Consider the following 18,619-nt stretch of genomic DNA (forward strand, 5'->3'; position numbering starts at 1 on the left):
ATACTTATGTCTTCTTATGCATTGACCTTATACTAACAATACATATTGATAGTTTTTACATTTTAATTTCTGTACATGGAGTAATGTTATATTAGTTAATGCAAGCATGATATATAATCATAAATGGGGATGGAAAAAAACAGTTTACTTAGGGTAAGGATTATGTTATAACAAGTCCTAATTTATTTATATGTATTTTGCAACTACCATTGAAGTATATGCTGTTGAATTCCTTTTTTGAGACACACCAAGAATCATAACAATCAATGGAAATACTATACAGTGATCCCTCGCTATATCGCGCTTCGCCTTTCGCGGCTTCACTCCATCGCGGATTTTATATGTAAGCATATTTAAATATATATCGCGGATTTTTCGCTGCTTCGCGGGTTTCTGCGGACAATAGGTCTTTTAATTTCTGGTACATGCTTCCTCAGTTGGTTTGCCCAGTTGATTTCATTGGCAGATGGCTGAGAAGCTATCCAGCTTACTTTCTCTCTTCCTCTCTCTCTCTCTCTCTCTCTTGCGCTGACGTAGGGGTGTGTGAGCAGGGGGGCTGTGTGCAGCTGCTTCCTGAAGGACAGGCTGCACGGAGCTTCGCATACTTAAAAGCTCAAAGGGCACGTATTGATTTTTTTTATCTGTCTCTCGCTATCTCTCTCTCTCTCTCTCTCCCTCTCTCTCTCTCTCTTCCTGCTCCTGACAGAGGGGGTGTGAGCTGCCGCCTTCAACAGCTTTGTACCGGCGGTGCTTCGCATACTTAAAAGCCAAAAAGCCGTATTGATTTTTTTTTTGACTGCTTGCTTTGCACTCCTTTGAAAAGGAAGATATGTTTGCATTCTTTTAATTGTGAGACAGAACTGTCATCTCTGTCTTGTCATGGAGCACAGTTTAAACTTTTGAAAAAGAGACAAATGTTTGTTTGCAGTGTTTGAATAACGTTCCTGTCTCTCTACAACCTCCTGTGTTTCTGCGCAAATCTGTGACCCAAGCATGACATTCTAAAAATAACCATATAAACATATGGTTTCTACTTCGCGGATTTTCCTACTTCGCGGGTGGCTCTGGAACGCAACCCCCGCGATGGAGGAGGGATTACTGTAAAGATAATGAGCCTTCTGATGTTTTTTGTATAGACATATATACAGTATTGTAGTTGATCTTTAACACTTTCTCAGAAGCCCCAGCTTACCTCATTGATTTGATGCATGATAAGAATTCTGAAATTAGAAAAGTTTGTGACAACACCTTGGACATCATTGCGGTAAGAAAGATGAAAGTACTGATTTTGCATTTGTTTGATTCTTTATATACCTTGCAAGCAGAAACATGTAATCTTGAAATTCATGTTTATTTTGTGTTAAGCTGAATCATAGTATTTCATTGATTTTTTTTTGTCTGAAAAGTCCAAGATAATATTTATTTCACTTGTTGTGCAATTCATCTTAAATATGATACTTTTTGTTTACTTTTAATAACTGATCTAACTTGTGCCATTGTTTCCTTACAAAGGTTTAAAAGTTAGAGTATTTATAAATGTATAATAGAATGCCTTTTATTGTCACTATACACATGTACAATGAGATTAAAAGCAGCTCCTTCAGTGCAGACATATATGTAGAACACAACAAGTAAATAAACAAATAAACAAATGGTGCAAAAAGTTGCAAAAAAAAGTTCTGCGACGCTATATGCAAATGGAAAGAATAATAACTAAATCGAGTTATTGCACATTATTTAAGTACTGGAAAGAATAAATAACTATTGCACTATTGGGTTATTGCACATAATTTAAATATTGCAAAATAGTGATGATCATGTGCAGTGAGTAGTGGATGTTGGACCTGAGAGTAATGATATTGTACAGTATACAGATATTACAGTTATTATTCAGTATCATTTAGATATTGGATATTGCACAGTTGATGGATAGAAGGAAGTCCAGGGGTTGGGGGGTTAGACTGTGTAGTCAGTGCATGTGTGAGTTTAGAATGGTTATGGCCTTTGGGGAAAAAACTGTTCTTGAGTCTGTTTGTCCTTGTTATGATGCACCTGTAGCGCCTCCCTGAGGGCAGCAGGCAAACAGATCAGAGCCAGGGTGGGAGCTTTTCCTTGATGATGTTTTTTGCTCTGCTGAGGCAGCGGGAGGTGTAAATGTCCGTCAAGGAGGGGAGAGGGCAGCCGATGATCTTCTGTGCTGCCTTTACTACTCGCTGAAGCCTCTCCCTGTCTGCCGTGGTGCAGCTGCCGTACCATACTGTGATACAATACGTCAGCAGGCTCTCGATGGACGAGCGGTAGAAGGTCAGTAGCAGATTGGAGTCCAGGTTGTGCTTTCTGAGGACCCTCAGGAAGTGTAACTGCTGCTGAGCCTTCTTGATGACTGCTGTGATGTTGTCTGTCCAGGAGATGTCAGCGGAGATAAGGACGCCAAGAAACCGGAAGGTATGGACCCTCTCCACACACTCGCCGTTGATGTAAAGGGGGGCTAAGTCGGTGCTGTGCCTCCTGAAGTCGACAGTGATCTCCTTGGTTTCCTGGTGTTTAGAGCCAGATTGTTCTTTGAACACCAGGCTGCTAACTTCAGGACCTCCTCTCTGTAAGCTGCCTTGTCTCCCTTTGAGATGAGTCCGACCACTGTGGTGTCATCAGCAAACTTGACAATGAGGTTGTTGTTGTGGGCCGGACTGCAGTCGTGGGTGTAGAGACAGTACAGAAGGGGGCTCAGCACACAGCCTTGCGGGGTACCGGTGTTCAGTGTGCGAATGGAGGAGTGGTGGGGTCCGAGTCTCACAGTCTGGAGCCAGTTGATAAGAAAGTCTTTTATCCAGACACAAGTGAGAGGGGGGAGGCCAAGAGTGACCAGTTTGGTGATGAGAATGTCAGGAATGATTGTATTAAAAGCTGAGCTGTAATCCACAAACAGCATCCGGACGTAGCTCTGCTGCTGCTCCAGATGGCTCAGCACAGAGTGGAGAGCTACAGCAATGGCGTCTTCTGTGAATCTGTTCGTGCGATATGCGAATTGGTAGGGATCGAAGTCTTGGGGGAGATAGTCCTTGATGTGCTGGAGAACCAGACTCTCGAAGCACTTCATGATTACTGGAGTGAGGGGCACAGGGCGATAATCATTTAGGCTGGTGATGGGAGACTTCTTCGGCACTGTAATGATTGTGGCTGATTTTAGGCAGGATGGAATGACTGCCTGGGCTAGGGAGAGGTTGAAGATTTTGGTAAAGATAAAGGTGAGCTGGTGGGCACATGCTCTGAGCACCCTACCAGGCACTCCATCTGGGCCGGCAGCCTTCTTGGGGTTCACTGCCAGGAGCACCCGTCTGACATCGTGCCCCTTTACAGTGAGTGGAGTAGTGCAGGAACCCGGTGAGGGTGGGAGCAGGGCTGGAGCAGGTGAGTGCTGCTGTTGTGATGATTCAAAGCGAGCAAAGAAGCAGTTTAGCTCCTCTGCTGGCGGCGCACTCAGATCTCCTGTTGTTGCATCGCAGCCTCTGTAGTTTGTGATGTTTTGTATTCCCTGCCACACCTCCCGTGTATTGTGGCTGGACAGGTGGGACTCTATGCTCCTTTTATGGTCCGTCTTGGCTTTTTTAATTCCACTTTTCAGAGCGGCTCGGGCAGCCCTGTACATAACTATTGAAAAACCTGCTTTCTGTTAACTGCACTGAAAATCAGCAACAAACTATTTGTTGTCCATTATAATTAATTAAAACTAACAAAGTTGGAAAGCACATGAATTTTAAAAGATTGCAATTGATTTGTTTGCTATCAAAGGAGAGGAGTTTTTGATTTCTGAGAATCCTGGTTCTTGTGCTCCTAAGAGTTTTGTAAAAAAAAAACATTTTATTATTGGAGACCTCAAACAAAAATGTTATGCTATTAACTATTTATAACCATTAGTAATTAAGGATGATTTTTAAGGCAAGAATACCTAAAAACAAGTTTTTCTGAAATACTGTATACCAGCTTTACTATACTTGTCAAACTGTTTTTTTCATGGACAGTTTCATCCCTTGTAAATAAAGTTATAGGATAAGTTCGATATTTTTCAAGTTTAAGTTTTTCTTCACAATCATTTCTTAAATTAATTTGCACCATAAAACTATGTTCTAAAAAGAATAGTTATATATATATATATATATATATAAATTAAGAAAAAAACCTGTTCCAGCTGCTTGCATACATTGAGGCTCTATCGAACCCCACATCCATATGTGCAAGAAAAGCCTCAAAATTTACCAAGACATCCATTTTTCAAGTCAGAAATGTTACAGCATTAATCTACATCTTGCGATTACACACACGTTGTAAAACAGTGTATCCTTGTTCTTTTAGAAATGGAAAAGGCAAAATTCAAATCATTGCTTTGAGATTAAGCCGTTTTAACAGGACACCTTCTGTAAAGCCATTTTAACAGGACACCTTCTGTGCACTTCACATCTTTGCCAACTTGCCTGTTCTTCTTATTCCATGGTACCCTTGCTGTCTCTGCAGTCAGCCAGACAATAATTACAAAAGAAATCACACTTATGATCACATATACTCTTTCACTATAGGAAAGATACTACTTGCTCCAGCTTGATTGGTAAAGCACACATATGCTTGAGTGAGAGAGATAGTGAGGTTGCATAATAGACAATGAAGTGATAAAAATTAATCGGACATTACAGGCATACATCCAACACTTGAAAGAGAGAAATCTGGTATGGCATATCATTATGTACAATCCCACATCAAGCCCTGCATCCATCCGTCCACACCTCCATCCATCTTTCTAACCCGCTTATCCAAAGCAGTGTCGCAATCCAGCTGGAGTCTGTCCCATCAAGAATCGGACACAAGGCAGGAACAATCCCTGGAAATGGCATCAGTCCATCACAGAGTGAACACACACACACACACAAGCACACACACAATACATGGCTAATTTAGTAATGCCAGTTCACTTAACGTTTAATCGGGTTGAAGCATAGCAAGTTCAGTACTGATGTTTTAATATAGCCGCTGGTCTGTCATTCCTGCCTCACAGCACCAGGTTCTACAGAGTCTGCATGTATTTACTCACTCAAAAACATTGTGTTCAGTACTTTTATTCATCATGTGTGATATAAAAAAATCAGTAACAGGTTTGTGGTGTTTCAGTCTTCAGTTGTTTTTTTTGTTTTTTCTTTTAAATATCATGTGACACAGCAAAAGTGGCTTGCCTCTTTCTAAAACTAAAGGCTTTTATTAAAGGTATAATTTAGTTTGATCAGTTTAGTTCAGATGTATTCTTATTTGTACTAAGTACAAGAAAGTCCAATGTGCTGTTTTCACTGTGCTGCCACATGCCTTTCACTTCACTTTGTGGCCTATGTAAAATAACTAAACTGATTGTAAAGGGGAGTGGGATTTGACATTGCGTTGTCATAACTTTATGGCCGCTGCAGACTAGCAAGCAAGCAAGCAAAGTATCCTTACCACAAGAAAATAAGACCATGAATCTGTAATAAAGTATCTATCTATCTATCTAAAAAGATTATTTCTAGTATAATTACGTTATCACAGAGATGCCTCATAAACGTGTAAAGGCATGTTTTCTTAAACTGAAAACCTTGTCCCTTCAAAGTAAACATATTTGGTAAATTTTAAGGCTTTTTTATCGCATATGGAAGCAACAATTCATAGAGCTCAATTGTAAGCTGATAGAAGAAAAAAGGTATTTTTAAAAATTAAAAACCAAATGTTAGAACAAAATTTTTTGTGGCAAATTAATGTATACCATGATTAAGAAGTAACTTTGATTTGAAAAATATCAAAGTTATTCTTTAATTCATGTTTTAATGTTCTGTGTCATGCTGACTATTTACATTATAAATGAATAAAATGAAATCACATTTATTAATTGTTACGAATTAACTGGCATAATTTGTTAGCAGACAACAGATTTAGCCATACTAATCATTTGTAAGTTATTTAATTTAGTTCATAATTTTTGAAATATTAAAAATATCAAAGAGCCCACTATATTTTATCATATATTTAACGAATATCAATTGTAATTGCAGAATGAATGCATTACATGTATCTATATATTTAAATATGTTAGTGTTACCATTTTATTTAATTTTTAATCATTCTGATAGGTCTTTGAAGCTGCTACCCTTTAGTTATTAAGATGTTTTGAAAAATAAACCTGAGTCATAACTTTTACATTTTAGCAGCTCCTCTGGGCCCTGCTATCTGTCTTAATGATTAATCACATAGCATCCCACAACACATGGCAACTGAAAGAAATGCTTTCTCTGCAGCATGTTAGAGAGAAAAGAAAACAGTTCTTGTTTCCTCCGCCAAACAAAATGTAACATATCTGATTAATTTGTATTTTTATTAGAAGTTGTGTTGTAGCTGGAACACAGCAGTGCTCTGCGATACACATTGATTTTCCTAGCTGTGGTGATAGCCCATTGAGAGGCATGTGCCTCTAATGTTTGCCCTGTTCTCTTTACTGACCTAGGACTGACAAGTTTAAAAGCAAACATTCTCCCTTTGAAGCATGGTAATGCATGGTTTGCTAAGGTAAACTTTCTGTCTTCTGTGTACTGTCATTTGCAAGACCTGGAAGGTTAAGATGTCCGTCCGGCATAACAGTAGCTTACTGCGAATTTTGTTGTATAATAATAAATGCTTGGTAAGAGCATTATATCATGGTTAGTAATTATACTTCTTTTAATGTCCATTGATTTTTGAAATGGATAAGAACATATTTATTTAGAACAGACATGATACACAGTCCTCAAGAAAAAGTGTTTTTGGAATTTTTATTTTAGATAGTATTATATCTTATACTGTATCTGTAAGGCAGGGTTGGGGTGAATTTAGTTTTTTAATTCCAGTTCAATCAAAGGAATCAGTTTCATTATGCATTATTTAAATGGTTTCTAGACTGTATATGCATTTGACAACAATATTTACATCTGGAATTATCGTTGACCAGTTCATAAATTACTTAATGGTTGTATTTTAATTTTTAGCTACTACAGTCCGATGTGACTACGGTAGTAATATACTGTATAAATAATATCAGAGAGACTGTTAAACTCTGACTACATGTTTTGCAGTGCACCATTTCGTGCGTCTGTGGTATGATTAAACATTTTTGCCAACCAATATTAATACCTTATTTTAACTTGACAAATCTAATACTGGTTTTGTATAAACACATACTGTGGAATATAGAGGATCATCACTTCTGATGTGTATACTGTAGGTGAAGGTGCTTGTTTCTACATTTTTTGTGCACTTATATAATGAAGGCAGAAGTTTCAAGGTAAGGTTGTTATACTTTACTGATCATGGTGCCAGAGAGTGGCATTTTCAATAACACATGTTAGCAGGAATTTCACCAAATTCTGTACATGTGAAAATAGTGATCCTTTAGGCCTATATGCAGTGTTATCAAGGCCTTTGCCTTGAACCTTCTAGAGACAATTATAAGTTATTTCTTCGCAATGTTTTATCACATGGTTTTCAGTTAGGTGTTGAGTTTCATCTAGTATCATGTTGACGCAGGCTGGCAATGAAATTGCACATACAGACATATTTACATATATTTAAATACATGAACTATATTAAATGGTAAAGTGTTCTAATAGGTGCAGATTATAGTAAATACTCACTATTTGATTACCTGGAATTTGGTTTCTCAATATGTAATTATACTCTACATTTAATATTTCCTCTTCAGTATCATCCTATGGAACAGTGAAACAGAATTTTATTTCCTCACATTTAGCCACAAAATGTCTTTGGGAACACCTCACTCCTCTGCAATTAAATCCATTTGATGGTAGTATCCTAGATTAAATTTAAAGTCATTCAAAAACATATCCTTCTTGTGATAGTAACATTATTGACCCATTGTTTCATAGTATTATCTGCCTCTAATATGCATGTGAGTTTATTTGCCCGTCACGACTTACTTTTTCCTGTCAGTAGTAATTCAATTAGTTTCATTGCCTATCTGAAGAGAAAGTACCCTCTTAAAACAGTGCTTTCAGTTATTGTGACTGTGTAATCAATTTTAAGAGTTCTAATTTACTTTTGCACAGATAGAACAGTAAAGGATACCCAGTCTTTCAGTATGATTTTGATGTCAAGAAGGCTGATGTCTTCTTTCATTCAGGTTGCTGTGAATTCTAGTGTTTTGTTGTATTGCACTAGTCTGGTTTTGGAACATGACACTTTTTCCTGGGGGCATGTTGCATTTGGCAGTTGACTTTTTGTCATCCAGCTTTTGTGTCCTATAGATGCTTAGAAAATGTTACTGGAACTGTGGCACCCAACTAAAGTACTATAGCTGTTTTCCATGTTGCAAGTTTCAGCACTAAGATAATATTTTCTAAGCAAAGATAAAATTTTAATGTTTTGCTGAAATGTTTTTGACACAGAGCCAAAGGTAGAAAGCAGATAAAAATATGATATACTTGTTTGTGTACAGACATACACAATTTGCCTACACACTGGCTTAAAAGAAAAAAGGTGATTTCTGCTGATTCATTCTCTGTTAATGTACTGTGGCTTATATAAATCTACCCATTTAATGATATCCTGCTTTTCAAACTTACAGTCTAATTGATTACAATGAGCAACAGAGATAAACATTCAAGTTTAATGTATACTTGGAAGTCTCAAACCCCTTCTTTCAGGCCTCCATCATGAAAATATTTTCCATTTACTATTAAAGATCTGTATAAACAAAGATTTTCTTCTGAACTGTCACTCAAAATGAGAATTATGCTGCTCCAAGTATTACATCCATCCATCCATCCATCCATTATCTAGCCTGCTATATCCTAACTACAGGGTAACGGGTGTCTGCTGGAGCCAATCCCAGCCAACATAGGGCACAAGGCAGGAACAAACCCCAGGCAGGGTATGCGTGATTTCATGCCACAGACCTTGGGACATTATGAACAGGCACTTTCATTTACAACCCTATTCTGGAAACCTGGTTTCTTCTCCCTCTCCTCCCGTAGCTATATATTTTCTCTGCCTCATTCAGACATAGGCATATGGTTGGGGTCTCCCAGAAATTGAGCATTCTCACACAGTTACCTGTATGGTAAAGTCAGTGCTGCAGGATCATGGCTTCAGTACTCTGGTCATCTTTGTCTTGATGAGAACACTGTAAATAATGCAGTGAGCTTTTCATGTGATATGGAAAATCTATGGAAGCAATACTAATGGAATCTCTCTGAAGTTTATAGGTAACAATAATAGGTAACCCATGTTGCCCAAGACTGGTAAACTAACAGAGAGAGCAGGTAATCCTGGCCTCAGTATAATACAGGATAGGATTGATACAAACAGCATTTTTAGACTGTTAGCTTGGTTTCTTTCTTGAGGACACAGTTTTTCGAAGACCCAATGACATAGTTTTCAGAAAGATGTACTGTATCTATCTATCTTGTTGAGCCTTCATCTCTATTGGTTACCTTTTGGGACACTTAGCTGATGTATGGAAAGTGATCAACGCTTTCTGAATTTTTGGTAGTTGCAGAGGACCTAGTTACCTGGCCAGGAACATTGTTGAAAAGGATATCAGTTTTTACTGTAGTTGAGGGAAAGCAGGGTTTCACAAAGAGGTTCACAGTAATCTGGGGTGTTTTTTTTGTGGACAAAACCCCCACATTCTTCTGTATATTGGAAATGGATTATTATCATCATCTTACTGGCTATGAAAACCACTTTGACTAGGTTATAAAATCAATATAAAAATTTAAGTAGTTCATAATTATCTTAGTCACTATTGCCTTAATTCTTAGCTTTAAGGCACTACAGGTTGAAAAGCTTTATGTCAAACTGGTATATGATTTTGGTGGTATAGTGAGAATGATCAGAGTTCAGAAAGCAAGCAGGAAGCACTCCAGACTAAATATGACCAAGATCCAAAGTAAAGCATACCCTTTATTTAGTTACTGGGACTGGGCTAGAAATCACTCTTGTGTTCCCTAGGTTTTCCAGGTACACTAAACTTCAAAGTGCCTTAAAGAACCATATGTTTACAATAGTTCACAAGCTGTACATTCTTTTATTGGAACAAATTCTAATTCCTTCACATTGGGAATTGTGTGCTGCCCACTTGCTTTTCGGCAGAAGAGTACTGACTGCCTTTTGTATGGGTTTCCTGACAAATGGAAAACAACGGGGCATGCAATATGAAAATCTCTTGTCTGCCAAGTATCCCTTAATACTGTACAGAATAGCTTTCTGTTGGTTTCTTACTGGCATGTGCCCTTTCAGTGTTTAAGTGCTATAACCAAGTACTTTTTCACTGGCTGGCTATACTTCTGCACATGCTATATTTCATTATTGTAGTTTTTTCAATTTGTTAAAGAATAATTTTATAATATTTCTTATTTCAGTTTGTACCATGTAGAGGTTAAGTTCATTTTATTTCAGATTTAGTGAAACATTTAATTTGACTAGGTATGCCCAAAATATACCTTGAAAAATTAGCATTTCCTTTTAAATTAAAATTCTAAAAAAATAAAATGTTAAATGTGTGCATGTCTTTTCAAAGCACAGCAGCTTCACTATTGTCATGTCTGTTCTGGCTTTATTGGTGCATTGCATTCACTGATATATTTTCTACAGTGTACATTGATACTTGGTTTTCATATTGAAACTTGGAAAGGTCTTAAGAATACTCTGTACTGCTAAGGATCTAAATCTAATTTCTACTTATAGAAGTAGGAATAGTTTGTTGAGCCAGGCTTTCATTACAGAGGAACAAAGTATTCTTTTACCCACTTATTATCCTCCATTTAGCCAATATTTAGAGGCTGTTTTGTAGTACATAACAATATTTGTAGACGTGATTTATTCAAGTAATGTGCCTGTTTGTTGTGATGCTGTTATTCTGTTTGAGGTAAATATTAACGTAACATCCATCATTCTCAGGGAGACTAAGCCTTTCTGTGAAGGTTCCAAGATGGAAACTAATCTTGACATGCATATGAACCGATTGTGAGTCACAAACACACACACACACACACACAACCACACTTACTTATGCTTGGCCATTTTGGTGTCTTCCTTTCCTCTAAGTTGCTTGCCTTTTAAATACAGGTGAAACTCCATTGTTGCAAGAATGTGCCAATTCCATGCAAAAATAGGGAGTAGGGCATTAAACTCCATATACAGTATCTACTGTATATATAAGAGGGCTTGATACTTGCCAATACGTCATAGTGCCATCCTAAAATACTGTTTGTGTACTGTACAAAGGAATTTTAGTTAGTAATATTGAATCCTTCATCATTTAAAGTATATTCACAGAGATCTTACATTTATCTCCCTGATATTATATACTGTATGTTTACCCTTCACTATTCTGAAATGTTGGTCTAGACTGGCAAATCATCTGGAAGCAATCCATGCCCTTAAACATGGAAAGAGGGTTTCTTAAAAGAAAATTGAATTCTTATAAGTAACCTGCTGCTCTAGGTTTCCTTAATATGCGCCACAGCACGTTGTATAGCCAATTATATTTGCACTTGTCAGTGTTTTCCTTAGAGGATTTCAGTATTTTGCGCATTTCAGTTTTTCACTTCATAAGACATTAATTTCAAAAAAGACCTGAATGCATGCATTGTGTCTTAAGCTAAAGAATTATACAAGGTCAGAGGTTTAGATCAAAGTGTTTGGCTAGTTTTGTGACCTCACGCAAGTTAACCAGTCTTCCTTCTAATTGTAAAGATGTGAAATAAATAATTGTAAGAACAGTATCTTACTGTATATGCATGAATAGTACTATATACAAACAATAAAAAATGATATATTGAAGGTTGCAAAGAGATTCCTGAAGATGTATAGGTTTTCCATGAATATCTCTTGTTTTGAAAAATTACATTTTACTTTTCAGCATTGTATGTTTTTAGGTGCTTTTGCAGGTGGTGATCTCATAAACAGTACCTTAATACAGTACTATAAACAAACACATGCTGTGAATCAGGTGATATTCACATACAATGTCACGTGATAGCACTAAGTCCAAATCATCCCCATGATGTTGCTGATGAATTTGGGAAATTCTTTGATAATAAAATAAATTTACAAGTACCATACAATCATTGTAAAGCTATTACTTTTTTATCTTAGTTTAAAGATACCTTTTGTCATCAAATAAGGCTTAATCTTTTAGTGAAGTCATTTACCTTCATCTGCTGTCATATTAGAGCCATTTGGGTATTGATCATCCACTGTATCTGCACCCTCCAACTAATTAAAATCATCCATACTTACAGTATCTTAACCTGTGCTCTGTCCTCAACTCATCCCACAACCAGCAGCTAGGGCTTTCTCCTTTGTTCTAAGTTGATGACTTAGATATCAGTCCGTCTTAGATGTGTAGTACAACTAGGTATCCATTCATTTATTTTCTACCTCCTATCCGAGACCGGGTTGGTAACAGTTTTACTAGTGAGGCCCATACATCCTATTCCCTTGCCAACACTCTTCTGGGATACCAAGATGTTTCCAGACCATCTGAAGGGTATAATCCTCCCAGCAAGCACAGCTAGTTGATATATGTAAAATGACACAATGCCAAGTGTCCATGCCTGGACGTAATGTTTTCCATTGTCCACGAGAGGAGGATGATCCAAAACATATGTCCTTATCAACACAAAAATAGTTAAAGGGAAACAAAATCAGGCTTCTGCCATGGCTGTCTCAGTCCCCGGACCTAAAAACTCCACTGAAAACATGTGGGGTGAGCTGAACAGGAGAGTGCACAAGAGAAGACCTAGGACCCTGGATAAACTGGAGTAATTCTGTCTCATATTCCCTGTTCTATACTTCCCAAACTTATAAGATGTTATAGGAGAAGATTCAGTACTTGTTTATTGGCAAAGGGAGGTTGTAGAGAGTATTAAATGCAGAGGTGCCAGTAATCATTACACGTGTGTTTTTTGTTAAAAATAATTATTTCTTAATGAGGAATTGTTATTGCTCAGAATTTCTTCAGTGTTAAATTAAGGTAATTCACCAAAAGGTGATTTTTTTAATAACCCCTTTTGCTCATCTGTATTTATTTGGCACAGAACACAATGCAGTGACCATGTTCCAGTGTACATTAGTGAGCAGTGTGCACACTCATATTGGATCAATTTATAGATGCAAATAATCCTAACCCACACACATTTCAGATCTGGTTGGAAAAGTGGACTACCTGTTGAAAAACTCTGATAGATGCAAGCAGAACAAACTAAATCAACACACTCTTTGTTGGTTCAAGATGCAGTTTCCTGCTTGTTGAATTGTATGATACACAGTGAATGCATCACCTCAGACTAGCTTGTTGCTTGGTAATTAGTAAATTTTATTAACTCTGCTGCTAATATTATGAAGGCATAAAATATGTCACTTCTGAATACTTGTCATTTTTTTAAGTCTTCATCAACCTACCATACAGGCCATTTTCTGTTGCTGGCTTTTTTTAGTATATTAGTATGCAGCTCATGGGAAGACTACTTTAGCTTCATTAAAAACTGTAAAGTAATTGTGGCTTAAAATCCACAATTTCTCTTTTGAAAATTACATGATCAAAACACTTATTTTTATTTTTTAAATTATGTGCCTTCCTTTACTGATTCCAACTCTCTTGTACTTTTTATGAGTTAATTATTGTCAGCCTGTTCCAATCTACTTTTTGATTAGGTTTACTTATTTACACTGTTCTTAGTGTTTATTTCTTTGTGATATAAAGTAATATGTTTAGTGAAAGGCTGTAAATACGTGTGATTGACTCATTGCAATCCAGATTCTTAAATTACTAGGCCGCAAAGATTTCTAGACTTTGTACAGTTAAACATGAAAGACAATGATATTGCCTATATCCCTTTTTTAAATCTCAGAAGAATTCATTATTAGTTGGCACTTTCTGACAGTGGTTCAAGATAGAATATGTGGCTAATTTTCACTTGTGTTAGTCTGTCCTGTGCTTAAAATGCATCTCTTTTAGCACTGCATAACTTATTTTCCAATTTGGTAATACCAAAACATAAGCTACATGAACCTGTGTAAACTACAGAAAAATGTTTGGTGTATGGATAAAGACTTTGAAAAAATGAATGAGATGTTTAGTTTAAACCTCAAGTCACCGCACTGCTTGTATGTTTTTTATGTAAAATGTGTGTTTTATGTTATACTAGCTGCGTGTGGTCTTTGGGACAAAAAAAAAAACCCCGAAGATTCCCAAGCAGTTTTACTATATTGGTGAACTTACAGAGGCGTCAGCTAAGTGGACTGGGAAAGCTTTTATCTTGTCCAAGACAGATGTGTAGGGGAGTGTAGCTGTGGCACAAATTGAGCAGGACAGGCTGGGACCTATCTCAGGCAAATGTATGGTAGCTTGTTGTGTGAATGTATAACATGCATGTACCACAAAGCTGAGTGTCTGCTTGGGTTGAATGAGAAGTGAGGTGCAAGCACTGAAAAAATGTAAAAGTGCATGCATGCACCATCTCAGCAAGTGCAAGTAACACTTGTATAAGCTTCTACATGTTCTGTACAATTCACACCAACTCCTATGATTGTGGTTAAGCGTGAGCAGAGCAGACTGCTCCATACGCACACACACACACACACACACACACACACACACACGTCTTTTGTAGTGAAAACCGAGAAAAAATGTAAAAGTGCATGCATACACCATTTAGTGTCTGTGGTTGAGCATGAGCAGAGCGGACTGCTCCATACACACATTCACACAGGTCTTTCATTTATATATGTCTAATGTTGATGTGCATTATTACCTGAGAGATTGTTTTGTTTTAACCTATTTAGTTTGTTAAACTAATACTTATGATCTATTTTCATGCAATTTCACTATATGGTTTGAAATAGCTTGTTTAATTCTACAGAGGATACAGTACAGTTTTTAAAATTATTAAGTATATGCAAGGGTAAAGTTGAATACATCTTAACCTGTGATTATTCATGTATAATTTTCATCAGGAGTATGATGAGGAGTGGGCAAAGAAGATACAAAGTGAGAAATTTCGCTGGCACAACTCGCAATGGCTGGAAATGGTGGAGAACCGACAGATGGATGAGAATGAGTGTCTTATATATGGTGAGGATGGCATTGAGCCATATATACACGAAGGAGATATACTTGAACGGCCTGACCTTTTCTATAATGCTGGTAAGAGTAATTCCATATGTTACATGGTTGAGAGATGTGATGTGTGGTCAGTCTTACCCTGAAACAGATATGCTATGGTGGTCATTTTGCTAAGTGATCAAAAGCCATTTCCTGTGTACTAAAAAGGTGAATTGTTTCGTTTATAGTATTTGTGGTTAAAGGTGTTAATATGGATACATAAAATCATTTGTGGGTGGCACGGTGGCGCAGTGGTAGCGCTGCTGCCTCGCAGTTAGGAGACCCGGGTTCGCTTCCCGGGTCCACCCTGCGTGGAGTTTGCATGTTCTCCCCGTGTCTGCGTGGGTTTCCTCCGGGCGCTCCGGTTTCCTCCCACAGTCCAAAGACATGCAGGTTAGGTGGATTGGTGATTCTAAATTGGCCCTAGTGTGCGCTTGGTGTGTGGGTGTGTTTGTGTGTGTCCTGCGGTGGGTTGGCACCCTGCCCGGGCTTGTTTCCTGCCTTGTGCCCTGTGTTGGCTGGGATTGGCTCCAGCAGACCCCCGTGACCCTGTGTTCGGATTCAGCGGGTTAGAAAATGGATGGATGGATGGAAAATCATTTGTTGTATAGTCATTGAATTCCTAACATTAGAGAACAATATATGCCTGTGGAGATTCACTCTCATCTAGTCAACATACTGTATACCTTGATCAGGCTCCTTGCAGGAGGGCTGCAATACATCTCTAAAAGATACCCAGCTTCAGGCCAACTTTCAACTTCAGAAATGACAGAAAAAAGTTTGGCTGCTGTGAAACAAATTGTTATGGACAACTGAAGAGTAATGATGCATTAGATAGATAGAATAAGTGGAATTTGTTATGGGTCAGTTTATTCTATTGTATAATGTAATTTAGAGGCACCACTGTGGCCTAGAGTCCAAACAACTATGAAAACAACAAAGCACCAAAGAAATTCATATAAAAGCTATTGCCAACTTGATCATGTGCACAATTTTTCATATGATATTATATGATTTTTTTTTTCGCCAAAGAACTTGACCGGGACACTTCTCGAGTAGATTATTACCTTTATTTTCACATTTCAGCATTTACCTTTATAGGTAAAACAAATGAACACATTTGACTAAATAAATTAAGATAAAGCAAAACTAACCAAAGCCAAAGTTAAAATGAAGCAAGATTAAATAACTGGTTGTATAAACTGGATAAGTACTATATTCACATCTTTGTATTGTTACTTACAGCAAGAAGCAAATCAATGAATTATAGCTGTGAATCTGCTAGAATAGGTCTGTACTAGTATAGTATAACTAGATTTAGCCCATTTTAGCCATTTTCTATCCTTATAGAGCCACTCAGCTCTGAAAGTAAGGAAATCATTGATAGACTGCAGTCTTGACGTTGATGGGCAGATTTTCTTTTGGATTTAGGTCTTCTTAAGACACTTATGGTGGATGTTCACTTATTATGTTTTATTGCCATTCCACTATTTCTTTATTATGCATTTAGAATGGTCATGTTGAAAGGTAAATTTAGTTTTCATTATCAAATTCTTCATAGAGAGCTGTAGATTATCTTCAAGAATCCATCAATATTTTGTTCTGTATCATTTTTGTTCTATCTCAATTTTTTTAAGGTCCACAAATAACACCCTGAATATATCCGCAAGATACTGCTACATTTTCTTTACAACCAAGACCCACAGTTATCCTTTCTGTACATCACCACCCTTTAGTAATCCTTTATAGAAATTGTCTTCCCTCTTTTTCAGCTTTTATTTTCTTGGACATTGCAGTGGGTTAGGAAAGTTACCAGCACCAACAGGACCAAAATCCGCACTGAGTGAAATAATTATTATGCCAGTACTTAAAGTGAAGTAAGAGGGAACTCTGGATATATGCTAGAATTTGTATCTAGACAAAGTACATCTGTTTACACCTACATTAACATGCATCACAATAAAAACCCTGGTGTTAGCACACTGGTGATGGATTATATAGACCACATTTAGAGTTGGTCAGAAACTGATAGCAGTCACATTTAACATGAGTGGAAGTGGTGCAGTGGTAGCACTACTGCCTCACACAAAGGAGATCATGGGTTTGCGTCTCGGGTCCTGCCTGCGTGGAGTTTGCAAAGCGCTTTGAGTAGTGAAAAAAGTGTTACATAAATGTAAAAGAATCAATAATATTAATATCCATGTACAACAATCAAGTCAGCGGAAAAGACAAAAGGATCTTGTAGGGCAGTGGCAGCAGTCTGGTTAGAAGCATAAGAGTGGTCTGTACAGCTTTAAATAGTGAGTGGAATGGCAGCAGCGCAGCATGTGACAATGGGCTACCATCTCCTTAATAAGACTGTCAGATCTTTGGCATCATGCTGAAACATACATTTTTTTTTATGGTAAGATTTTGCCTTCTTTTCAGTTTTTCTTGCTGGGTGATTACAAGTAGCCAGTTTCCATTCCATCTGCAGATTAGTGGCTATGGTGCATTGTGCTGCACAGACAAAAACAAGTGAATACAGAAGACACATTTCAATGCCAGATGTAATTGTAATCCAGCTAAGTTTTATCCAGATACAGTCCTATGATTGAAGCACATTCTAAAGGGGGTCTTTGTGAAGCTAGCAGTCATCATGTAGCTAGCCACTTTGTGTAACATGTTTTGAATATTTGTAGAATGAGTTGCTTTAAAAAGGTTTAAGATTTGGCTCTTGGACTGTGTGTTTGGTGCCCCTGTTCTATCCCCCATGAGGGAAATACCCCATAACAGATAGCATCCCACACTGCTCTTTACTGTACAATTTAATTATTTTGGTGATAATCAGGATGGATTACTTGACAAAAAATTAGTATTTAAGTATTTGCAATTTTTTTTTCATATTCTTGTTGTTTATAACTGGTTCTTTATTTTGTGATATGCTGTATTGTCTACTTCCTCAATTTTGAAACCTCATTTGAAAAGAATGGTGAACTACCACCATCTACTGTTTATCCTGCAGATATTACCTAAATAATGTGTTAATCTGATTCTGAAATAATTATAATCACTGCTGTCAGTATGAATGAAGGTCTTGTGGGTTTAGCAATGCAATTTATAATAAGAGAGCTAATTCACAATTGTTTTTATCTTTAAAGGTGAATGTACACTTATCCTTGTTTTTATTTCCACTTTGGTAAATTATCAGAGAATCCCTTTTTTACCCAGGTTACAGGCTTTTGTAAATAAAACTTAAATCAGAAATGGTATTGGCCAATTTGTCATTATGACATTAGTCTCCATCCATCCATCCATCCTCTTCCGACGGACCCTCCTCTCCAGAACCCCCGATTAGACTTTTCCAGGGAGGCTGAGGAGTGTGATCCCTCTGTAGTTGGAACACACCCTCCGGTCCCCCTTCTTAAAGAGGGGGACCACCACCCCGGTCTGCCAATCCAGAGGCACTGT

General features: G+C 37.4%; 1 protein-coding gene across 1 annotated transcript in view; it reads left to right on the forward strand.

Annotated features, from left to right (window-relative positions):
* Nucleotides 1–18,619, forward strand: part of kifap3a (kinesin-associated protein 3a) — a 145,123-nt gene that overhangs the window by 109,064 nt on the left and 17,440 nt on the right. The window contains exons 17-18 of the mRNA XM_051932977.1: nucleotides 1,179–1,264; nucleotides 15,022–15,211. Of these exons, the coding sequence (XP_051788937.1) occupies nucleotides 1,179–1,264; nucleotides 15,022–15,211 (276 nt within the window). The remainder of the gene's footprint in view (nucleotides 1–1,178; nucleotides 1,265–15,021; nucleotides 15,212–18,619) is intronic.

This window comes from Erpetoichthys calabaricus, chromosome 10, assembly GCF_900747795.2.
Source record: "Erpetoichthys calabaricus chromosome 10, fErpCal1.3, whole genome shotgun sequence".
In the NCBI taxonomy this organism is placed as follows: domain Eukaryota; kingdom Metazoa; phylum Chordata; class Cladistia; order Polypteriformes; family Polypteridae; genus Erpetoichthys; species Erpetoichthys calabaricus.